General features: G+C 36.4%; 1 protein-coding gene across 6 annotated transcripts in view; it reads left to right on the forward strand.

The window, feature by feature from the left end:
• znf536 (zinc finger protein 536) overlaps window positions 1-12,354 on the forward strand; it is a 178,305-nt gene that overhangs the window by 160,194 nt on the left and 5,757 nt on the right. For 2 of the 6 annotated variants that reach the window (XM_052561464.1, XM_052561465.1), the window contains one exon: window positions 542-2,738. The exons of the other annotated variants lie outside the window; for them this stretch is intronic. In XM_052561464.1, the coding sequence (XP_052417424.1) occupies window positions 542-599 (58 nt within the window). In that variant the 3' untranslated portion in view covers window positions 600-2,738. Of the gene's footprint in view, window positions 1-541; window positions 2,739-12,354 lie in introns of those variants that run through there. 6 annotated transcript variants of the gene reach the window in all.

Raw genomic sequence — 12,354 nt, forward strand, 5'->3', positions numbered from 1 at the left:
TGGAGGGACGTTTAAACACACACAAACACAAAGGCATTACAGTGGTCGTTCATTGTTTTTTTTAACAAATGGGTCCTAAATCATTTTTTTTTTTTAAATTATTATTACTATAATAATAACTGCTTTGTAATAATTATTAAGTGATTAAAAGCAAAAAAAAAAAAAAAAAAAATTTCTTTCAATAATTATTGCTGTTTCAAAACCGTGTGTTGTTCAAGGGCAAGTATGCACATTTTGCTTTTACACTTAAGTGGACCTTAAATCACTGGGACTCTTTAGAAAACATGTTTGAGTCATTACTGATGGTCTTAGTCATCATAATAACCAATACAGGCTAATAATAATAACCATAAGAGTTCTTTGAATTTCATGTCCTCAAAGTGTTACCAAAATCCCAGTCAATTCAAAATGAATCACAACAAACTCTTTATTTTTTCTGTTAATAATGGTCTGTCAAAGTTGTATGCATTTGTGTGAAAGAGAGAGAGAGAGGAAGGACACAGGCGGTGGTGTTAATCTGCGTTTGTTCTCTTAACCGTAGTTCATCTGTGGGCGGAGGAAGAGGCGTCCCGACGGTTTGGCCCTGCTCTTACCCCTGAACATAGCCTAACTGACACAGAGATGCAGGACTAATCAGAAACTAACATCACCTCCCCCTACTGGACTGAGCGGCCAAGAGCAGGCGGCGGAAAAAGAGGAAGAGGACTGGGACTATGAAGGACATTATCTTATCAAAAGCATTATTTAACGTAAAAGACTTCAAGAGAGAGGGAAAAAAAAGACTAATAAAATGGACAGCTCAGATGGTTTCCTCCCTGAGCGTTCACGCTGGATGAAGGAGAGAAGATCTGTTGATGTTTAGTGAGCTGGAAACAAGGAAAAAAAAAAAAAAAAGAAATAAGATTTTTTGCTTCCTGTGTTTTACGTGTCTTGAATCCTCCCTTGTGTAGCTGATAAATACTTTCTGTGTTTTTAATAGCTTTTTTGACTCTGACCTAGTGAGGAAACTTTGAAGTGCTTGTCCCTCAGAGCAACACATTCCTTGAGCCAAGATGGCGGCCAGTTGCCAGTCTCAGACTGAGAGAGCGAGAAACTGAACCCCCTCTCTCTCTGTGTGTGTCGGTGTTTCTCACTGCCCACTGAAACTTCACCAGTGTTATCTGTCTGAGGCTCTCTTTCCTCTGGACGGTTGGACCAACCCACTACACGTTTGGAGACCAAGCACACTCTTGTGGAAAAACTCCTTCATAGTCAGCACACTCTCAGCAGTCAGTGCCTGGACGTCAAAGCAGAAGAACGACAATCCAGTACTTTCAGGAAACGAGAGAAAAAAAAAAAAAGGGAAGCTACGCCTTTTCCTTTGAGAACTGGCGATGTGATTTCACGATGTGTTTGTGAGACGTTCAGAGCTGAACTCCGCTGTAGCATCCGAGACAAAAACCAGCCGAGGTGACAGAAGAACTAGTTTACACCGAGCGTGTCTGAAGAGACGGCACGAGCCAAGGAGACTGCCAACGTGCAGCCTGCAGAAATCAAACAGAAACACGGCCCCTAACCCTCCATGCTTTGATCTCAGTCTTGCTCACTTCAAGTACTCTGGTTATGAGATTGTGTTTGTAATATACTGCCACCAATCAGTGTTGCAAAGTGTTACTGACTACTGAAATGGTTTGATGTATTCAATTATTAAAGAAAAAAGAAAAAAAAAAAGAAAGAAAAGAAACATGCAAACAAGAAACAAGTATTGTCTAGCCATAGATACAGTCATGCGTTGTTGCATTTACAAAGCTAGCTGTTTTAGAGTATAGGTATTAGATTGGAGTTTTCTTCTCTAGTACTGTAATTTTTGCCTTTCACCTTTGTAAAATACCAATAACATAAAAAAAAAGAAAAAAAAAAGAAAGATCGACAATCTTCTTCTGTTGCTGCAAGCATATAAATCCATACAGTATATATACCCATGCCTCATGCAAGCAAATACAAACCGAGGTCCCCCCCCGAAGTATTTTGCACTGTGATAGTAAATGAAAAAGCAGTCTATACAGTACGCAGAGCGCTAATGGAAAATGAAGGTGCGTGTGTGCGTGCGTGCGTGTCTGTGCGTCCCTTGACGTCGTGAACTGATATTCTTTCGTGAACTCTGCTGATTTGGTCTGTGTAGTTCAAACTATCTCATCTTATGATGGTCATCTCTGTTGCTTTGAGAATCAATTCAATGAACTTCCCTGTAAGTCATTGTGTGCGTGTTCGAGTCTGTTCTCTTCCGATATATACTTTAGTTGTCCTCTTTCCAAAAAATATTTCTTAAATCGTTTTTATAGTTTCCATGCAAGGTTATGTCCTCTCTTAAATACTACAATTAAAAAAAAAAAGAAGAAGAATGATAAAAAATGTAAACAAGTCTCAAAGTGAAGCTGTTTAGTGAACTAGTTTGAGTAAACTAGTACAGGTTACGTAAGGTAAAGGAATTATGAGAGGGAGGGTCAGTGATAGGATATGTATTGACCAATCCCTATATACACTGGTTCTAGATGAGCACACCTCCTCTGTGTAGTATAACTGAGCATCTATCTCTCTTTCAGTCGTTCTGGACTAATATATGAGCATTCCACACCTCTGAGCTGTCTTGTGGACTGTATGATTTTCATTTGGTTGCTGTATCCTCATGGCAGATGCTTTGTTTTGTAACTACTGAACTGTACTTATAATGAGAAATAAAATGTATTCAAACTATGAAACACCAGCGTGAACAACTTGAGCATTTTTTTGTGCCGTTTGACCAGATATTTGCTATTAAAATTGTGCTCTCACAAAATGTTTTGTGTGAAAATGAAAAGGGTGCAATAAATGTTAACCTACCATGTATGATTTTGTCTTTAACACTATACAAAAAAAAAAAAAAAAATGAAACTTATAAATTTTTTTTTACATTTTCCCCCATTCTTTGCTTAATGTAAAAACTTTTTAAAATCAACTACTATTTTCATCCACCTGAGACCATTAAAATATTAAATGTATCATTTAATACATGGGGGGGGGGGGGGTCACTAAAATATAAGCAGCGCTGCCGTTTTCAGCATTTATAATAATAATAATAATAATAATAATGATAATAATAATAATAATAATAATAATAATAATAATAATAATAATAAATGTTTGTTGTGCACAAAATCAACATAGTACAATGATTTCTGAAGACTAAAATGAAGGCTGTTGAAAAGCCAACTTTATCGTTTAAAATATTTTAAAATAGAAAAGTTAGGTAACACTTTAGTATAGGGTCCAATTCACACTGATAACTAGCTGCTTATTAGCATGTCCATTATTAACATATTGGCTGTTCATTAGTGCTTATAAAGTACATGTAATGCATGACATCCATAATCCTACCCGATACCCTAAACTTAACAACTACCTTATAAACTATTAATAAGCAGCAAATAAGGAGTTAATTGAGGCAAAAGTCATAGTTAATGGTTAGTTAACAGTGAGAATTGGACCCTAAAATAAAGTGTGACCAAAAGGTATTTTAAAATTAAATACTGTAAAATTGAAAATCACATTATTTTTGATCGAATAAATGGTCTCTTGCTGAGCATTTTCTTTTCCAGCCTTAATACATTAAATTTACTCTCACATTTATAAGACTAACATTTAAAACAGTTGACACTTTGCCACAAAAAGACAAATGAACACCAAAGATATATTCAGTAATTTAAGTCAGTGACATCTTTTGTAACCATGCTTTTGGAGTAAAAAATACAAATAAAATAAAAAAAATAAAAATAAAAACCTGCTAACATTTTACTAGAAAGATGAAATAAACAAATTAATCTATTGTAAAACTAAATCATTATAAACTAGTGCTTTCCAACGATTAATTGCGTCCAAAATAAAAGTTTTTGTTTACATAATATATAAGTATTTTGTATATTTATTATGTAGCCTATATAAATACAAATACATACAGCATATATTTCGAAAATATTTACATATATTTGCATGTATATATTTATATTCATATAATGTATATCACATATTAATATATTAAATATGTAAACATAACATTTTTCTTAAATACATACATAAATGTGTGTGTATTTTTATATATACATAATATATGTGCGTGTACTGTGTATATTAATTAAGTTATTTTGGATGTGATTAATCGCGATTAATCGTTTGAGTATTAGCCCAGCACTCTTTCAAACAGAATTGCACAGACACATACAGGGCAACATTTCATCGTACTGTTGTGAGCTGAGGACTTTGTACGATAGACAGCAGAAATGATACACTCTTCTCTCCTCCTGTTTCTCTCCACCCCGACTCCCATGTTAAGTGTAGTACACGGTGTTAGCTGCAGGGTTACAGGCGTGTGTGTGTGTGTGTGTGAGTCTGACTTGGGAGCAGTGCGGATTATGACAGCTCGCATTACCAGCTGTGCTCCTGCTAACTGTGGCTTTCTACCCTTGGGCTATAGCCGTGTTAATTCCCCAAACCTGTGAGAGCTGGAGACTAGTCTGCCAATTGATGCTCATCCGCCCTTTTTCAATTTTCTCTCTGCCTTTTTCAGTCAAGACAATAATTTTTATAGTCCATGTGAACGTTAAATTCAGTGTATGTGGCATGAATGAGATTAAATGACTTTTTTTTGTACTTTCCAAGCAGTCGTGTGATCTAAATACAATAAGAAGACTTGTCTGTTGTTTCTCTGATTTCATGAACTGTATCACAGAAACACATATAAACACAGGACATGTCTTTCAAGGACGTTCCCTCTCCCCAGCACTCTTTTAAAGATGGATTTGCCCCATCACACACTCTCAGCGTAGGCCAGTGACAAGCGATAACTGACACCCTTTGGCACAGGGGCCTGTTGTGTCTATACCTCAGAGAGATAAGAGTCTGCTCTCTAAACACATGAAAACCATCCTCACTCATACGTATACACACGAGCACCGCTTCCACCGCAGACCGAGAGAACATTTTCCCATTATAGGTCTGTGTTTCATGTTTTTCTTAACCTTTTCCTGTGAGTTAGTGGGGTCTCAGCGGAGGGAAACCCGATCTCCTTTAGTCTGATGGGATCCATATTTGTGTTAACCTGCCGTCGGGACCCTGTTGAGGGGAGGTGTCTGAGGTCAACGCCTGACTAATTTTTAAACGGATCAGCTACACTAGACCAGATGGAGAAAGGCCTGGACCTAATAAAACTCACATCCTGAAAAAGTTTCTTTTTCCTGACCCCCCCCCACTCCCCCCCTCCATGGGTGTAGTTGTTGAGCACTGTGGAGCACTGATGGAAGTCAAAGGACTTTTTCTCTCTATTTTAAATACAGCGTAAACAAGATAGATAGATAGATAGATAGATAGATAGATAGATAGATAGATAGATAGATAGATAGATAGATAGATAGATAGATAGATAGATAAATATTGTGTGAAACATGTTGTATGAATACATATATACTACACTTTACTGGATACACTACCAGTCAAAAGTTTTTTAAGGAGCTTCTTATGCTCATCAAGGCTGCATTTATTTGCTCAAGAAAAGGGACAAAAAAAGTTATATTGTGAAATATCATTACGATGTAAAATAATGTTTTTCTGTTTTGTCTTCAGTGTCACAAGATCCTTAAGAAATCATTATAATATGCTGATTTGTTATCAGTTCTGGAAACTGTTGTGCTGCTTAATATTTTGTATTTTATTTTATTGGAACCTGTGATTAATTTTTTTTTCAGGATTATTTGATGAATAAAAAGTTAAAAAGAAGAGCATTTATTTAAAAGAGAAATATTTTCTAACAACATACACTACCGTTTAAAAAGTTTGAGGTCAGTAAATATTTATTCTTTTCTTTATTTATTTTCTTTTTTTTTTTTTTGCTTTTATTCGGCAAGGATCTGTTAAACAGTGATAGCAAAGGAAAAAAAAAATATTGTTAAAAAAGATTTATATTTTGAATAAATGCTGATATTTTTAACTTTTTACTCATCAACATGTTAGCAGTTTCCAAAAAAGAAAAAGAAAAAGAAAAATCAGCTTTGCACCACAGAAATAAATTATATTTTAAAGGATATTAAAATAGAAGACATTATTTTATATTGTAATAACTTTTTACAAGATTACTGTTTTGTTCTCTGTTTTTGATCATCATATATATATATATATATATATATATATATATATATATACATGACTTAAATTCATAACTGCGGTAAAAAGATGAATTTAACACGTTTCTTTTTCTTGCTTTTTTTGCCCCTTCATGTTTGTTTTACAAAGTAAAAAAAAAAAAAAAGACAGACAGAAAATAAAAGAGACAATTATATTTAGCTTCATTTATGCCATTAGTCTTGACTGAAAATACAGAAAATGAAGGATAAAAAATAAGCATATATATATATATATATATATATATATATATATATATATATATATATATATATATATATATATATATATATATATTGTAGTTACAATTTAAAGAATGAATATGGTGATCTTTCAGTCACTATTCCGAGGTATCAGTATAGTATTTAAGAAAAACTGATATGTAATATCAGTCTTTACATGTGTATATCAAATCGTATCCTTACATATTGAAAAACACTTTAGTGTCACTCACTCATCTCGTCATGGTGTCATATTTGTGTGAGTGTGTGTTTAAGAAGGCAGCGCGGTTGGGTTGCTGTGTGCCAGCACTTGTAGCCAGGCAGATGGTGACCTGCGCTTGAACCTCTCTTCTCTCTCATTTGTTCAGCTGGCTTTCATTTGGCCAGCAGGAAGGATACATACCACAGCAAACGCAATCCTCATTCAGACCACCAGATGGCGCTATAAAACAACGTATAGCGCCATTGCAACTGATCGAAGCTTTAACACTCTGATCTTTGAAGATCAACACACGCCAGATTAAAGATTACACTCAAGAAATGGATATTACCACAGTAAATCTTGATAGAAATGATGTGAGAGTTTGTGGCACACATTTTAATACTCAAATCTTATATTTTTTGTTCTGCCATTAAGTCAGTCACATATAGCCTGTTTATACAGTGGCATAGCTTGTCATTAGGGCCAACTAAATGATATCTGAAAGAGAAAGGCATTGTCTGCATTCTATTTCCATTTTCAATCTGCAGTCGATCTGTAATCAATCTTATCAGACGTTCTTTGACAGGCTTTTCACATTTTTACACATTTTTGCGCACTCTTCCTCTCTCATTTACACGCACGCAGACAACAGTCATCTGTCACCATTCGAGAGCTCTCTGTGCGTCTGGATACACACCGTGTCATAATGCTCATCATCAGCGAGCACATACAGTCTCACATACACATGCAACTTAACAAGAGTGTGTGTGCGTGCGCGCGTGTGTTTGCTCAGCTCTCAGGCAGGGTCTTATGAATCGGTGATCATGTGGTATAAGAGAGATAGATGGCTCGGAGCTCAGTCTTGTCTCCTCTAATTGTAAAATATTAGTTACATTAGAGTGTGTTGGGTGATTAATGGAACTTATTTGGAGGTGGCCCTCCCTGGCCCTCCCCTCACCGCCAAAGCCTTCTCCACTGACTCCTCCGAACTGAAGGATTTTTCTTACGGCAGACAAATAGATCCTGGGGACAAAATAGAAAGGAAGGGATGAGAAGACGGAGAAGGGGAATTCAAGAGAAAGAGATGGAAAGAGTTGTAACACAAGAGCGAGATAATTTATTCGATTTTATATACTTCCAGGTAGCTTTCATGCCAACAGTCACATATCATGTCTGCATCGAGTTGCCTTCATCGATATTTCTATGTCTGCATGAGAATAGATCAGTATTGGTGTATATAAAAGCTGACTGGAAATGTTATTGATACCTGAGCAGATGAGCACTTATGTCCAGCACTGATGCTCGGCCCTGCTCCTCAGCCATTAGAAAGGCCTGGATCATGTTATAGCCAGCTTAACAACACCTGCTTGACCCAGTGCTGGAGCTTCGGCCACACACACCTTCATCCTTTGGCTTGGTTCCTATCCATGTATATCTGTCTGCTTAGTTCTGGGCTTGTGGGAAAGGAAATGTTTGGATTGTCTTTAAATGTGGAGGCCTTGAGGAGCAGTGGTCTGATAGATCATGGTATTCTGACTATTATTCTTAGACACGAAGTTGTAAATAAAAGAAGGCTTAGAAGGCGTATGATCATTTAATCTTGTCAAGCACAATACAGTGTTACTGTATATATAAAAAACTGCTTGATTTGTTTCGAATGTTAATGCATTCACTTTCATTACATATATAGAAACTCAATTTCATTGTAAAATTGAATAAACTTTCATTACATTTGAACGTAACAGTGTTTCTCAAGCAATAATGTGAACTTTAGGGGCTAACTCTGTGTTTTCTTCTATTGATAATTTCATTTGTGTTTTTATATTGTATTTAGTTAATTTTTTTATACTACTATATACACATTTAGTCAATTTATTTATTTTTTGGGGAGACTATCATTATGATAATACCGTGATACAGTACATTTACACTTTTCTATCCAAAGTGACTTACAGTGCATTCAGGCTATACATTTTTATTATTATTATTTTTTTTACCTAACGTGTTACCTAGTAATCAAACCCACAACCTTTTGCGCTGCTTAAGTTGAATTTATTCATGAACTTAACTGGGTCTCATGCAGTAAAATCACACGTACACAAAGCGTGATTTTATATCTCATAGTTATGTTGGTACAGTACGTGATGAATATAAACAAATGAAAAAAGCCCTAATGTGAATAACTATATTCAACACATGCTCAGACACGGCCAAATTGTAAGATTGTGAAGGATGAATATTAATAAACATCAGATATCAGACTATATTCTGAAATGGAAGTTCGTATTTTAATTGATTTTTAAAGAATGAATATATGTCAATATAGGCTATACAGTTATGGCAAATGCAAGTTTTGGTTCTCTGTGTTCTTCAAGCATTAGACATTCATTTCTACTTACTTTGTGACAGCTATTTTTTATTCATTTTATTTTATTTGTTTATTATCATTACTTTTTTTCAAGTATCATTGTTGCTGACTCACAAACAACGCAAAAGCAAATGTAACTTTTAAAGGGAAGATGACTGTTTAAAATGATTGATTATAAATCAAATTAAAATTAAAATTACACAAGACATTTGTACATGTTTATAAACTGTTTAAACTGTCTTTATTTTGGGAGAAATTAGAGGTTTCCATTGCAAAGCTTTGAAAGTTATTAACAAAGCTCCATATATTGAGTGTTATTATTATCCCTGCTGTCCTGTACATATCAAAGTGCTTATTCCTTCACTCAGTTATGACACAGTCTGATTTATTTTTTTATGTTATTTTATTATTTTGCAAGGGGCAATTCTGCTTTTTATACAATGTGACCACTTCCAGAGTGAAACTAGTCAGGTACAAGATGGTCTCTTTTCTCTCTGCTTTGCACAAATACACACACGGCACACTTGCACACACTCGTAGACATTTATTATGTGTCTGTTGTGACAGGTCAGCACTAGAATGTGCAGCAATATGCTCTATAGGGAGAGACAGAAGGAGAGAAGTGAGCAGTACTGCAGATGAGTACTCATGAACTCTTCCTCCCCTGGCCACACAGATACCCACACACAGACACACAGTCCTGCTGAGACTGCCTGACACATCGCTCTCATCACATGATGTATATACTGCCTTTTACCCATGAGCCTTTCTAACTCTTGACCAATCGCGGGGCTCCATGCAGGCCCTTGCCAGCACCTCTCATGCAGTCAGTGAAGGAAGTGGTATATTATCCCAAAACTCCTTCCATGAAACTTTCTGCACACAGTTACTCAGACATGTCCATGTGGAAAAACAAAGTGAAATGTTCTGGAACACATCAACGAATTCCATTTGTTCAGAAAAGAGAGAAATGAAGCCAAGTAAGGAAGATTGAAAAGAGATATAGTGGCAGGCAGACTGGGAAATGTATAGCCGAGGAACAGAGAGAGTATTAAGAGGTACGTCTGCTGCAGCAGTTTGTAATCTAGTTCAGTGTTTAACATGGGAGCTGCTTCCCCGGTGGAGCTTTTAGAGTTTGCTTTTGATACATACAAATCCAAGTTTTTTCTGTGTTGTTTTTTTCCCAGAGAGCCAGACTACAGCATCAGTTCTCCAAACCATGAACCGATTTCCATTAGAGCTGCGTTTGATTGTATAAAATCTCTCTTTCAGTTTGAAGAAATGTTTTGACTAGACGCTCATTAAGAGTCCAAACTGTTCCTTTTTTTCTGTGTGGAATTCTCTCGATGTTTATTTGAATGCATTTAAAGTTTATAATGATAAAACTTACTCCGGTCGGTAGATAATAAAGCTGAGCATAGTGCAGGTGTAAAGATGTTCAGCTTGATGCCTGTCTATTGTAGCGGCGTCTTTACTTGTTTCGTGTTTACCGAATCAGAGCGAGTGGATCTGGAGGTTTGATGTCGGTTTTAGGGTGGAATCTTCCTCAGCAGGATTTTGGGAGCAGGTGGGGAGAGATAGTGCATGGCGCACTAACGTTGCGGAGGGATTTGGGTGTTTGGAAGCTCTCTTTGCTGAGTAATCTCCCAGCCTTTACAACACGCAGGTTATTACTGGCCGACAGATGGTACATCACTTTTTACTGCTCACACCTTCTGTGGCTTGCGTTCTCCCCAGACACACACTCCCTCTGTTTTTCTTTATCTTTTCCTCCTCTTCCATATAGGTGACACTCAAACACAGACACACACACAGAAGAAAAGTTTCCAGATATAAGATATAAGCAAATGGATATGCAACACTTGCTGCAGAGAGCAGAACAACCTGGCCGCAAACATACACGTGCACAGCATTGTGTAATCCCTACAGATACAGATTCATTATAGATATTCTTTAAAAATCATAATGGCTTTGAGTATCTTTTTTTATCTCATAGGCAGGCGTGGTTTTGCTTACAGAAGCACATTATGTGTTGTTCAGAAACATTTGAAGTACAGAAATCAGTATTTCTCAGGGAGAGTAAATGAGTCAGACATACTGTAGGTGATCTCTGAGTCATTTAAATTGACACCGTTATGCATTAAACAGCTTATAACAGCCCTGGAATCTGATTGTCTCTGTCTTTAGATCCATCAGTCTGTGTGTATAAGTTGTGAGGTTTTTCCTGTGACCCTTTCTGCATGTTACATCATTATGCCAGTAGATGGCAACAGGTGACTATGAGTGAGTCATGAATTTATTGATTCCATTTGTTCAAAACACTGATTCAATCAAGAACAAAACAAGAGACTCTCTTTATGTGGCTGTCATTGAATGATTCATTGAACCAATTAATTTGAAAATTCTGATTCATATGAGAACAGAAACAAAAAATCAAGAGACTGGTTTACCTATTTCCATACAATATTGTAGGTGAAAAAGTAGTATCTCTGGAATCACAAATATTATGCAAGTTTGGATGTAGCCATTGTCTTTTTGAGAGAGTCATTGAATGATTCATTTAACAGGTTTATTTAAAATCTCTGATTTAATTCTTTAAGAGTCGACAATGAATCATTAATTTAATTGATATGTTCAAAAAACACTGTTTCGCTCAGGAGCACCACTACTATGGTGTCATTTAGAACTATTTTCTTTCCCTTCCCAAAATTAAAATATCTTTTGTCTTAAATATGAAAATATAAGGGTCAAAATGTAAAGCAATATGACACGTATTATTGTTGTAAATACCATGATGCACTCTTGCTTGTGTGATACTGACACGGAGCGGAAGTGTTTAACTGGTGACCTTGTTCATATCTGCAGTGTGAGTTGAAAGGATATGAGTGTTTAAACTCTTAATCACCCGTGGAGCGGAAGTCTCTCTCTCTCCTTCAGTATTCCTATCTCGCTCGTTCTCAGGTTTGAGCTACTCACAGTGAGCATCTGAAAGTCATTAGAGGCTCTGCAGTCTGTCAGGTGCCAGCCCATACACACACACACACACACACACATGCACACATGCACACAAATGTCCAAAAATGCTATACACCCCTCACACAAAGCCACACACACATACGCACACACACACATGCACACAAACGTCCAAACATGCTATACACCCCTCACACAAAGCCACACACACACAGAAACAGACATTTATGACCTGCTCATGAGCTATTATTTTTTCAAAGACATGCCACACATACACAGAGACACATGCTCGAGTGTGTAAACACACACACAGTAAAAGTGCTGAAGCCCTGCAGGTTCTTTCTGCTGCGTGGGGCAAGGGATTCGTCATGTGCTGATGAGCTGTTATAATAATATATGAGCAA

The sequence above is a fragment of the Carassius gibelio genome, chromosome B7 (assembly GCF_023724105.1).
Source record: "Carassius gibelio isolate Cgi1373 ecotype wild population from Czech Republic chromosome B7, carGib1.2-hapl.c, whole genome shotgun sequence".
NCBI classification, from domain to species: domain Eukaryota; kingdom Metazoa; phylum Chordata; class Actinopteri; order Cypriniformes; family Cyprinidae; genus Carassius; species Carassius gibelio.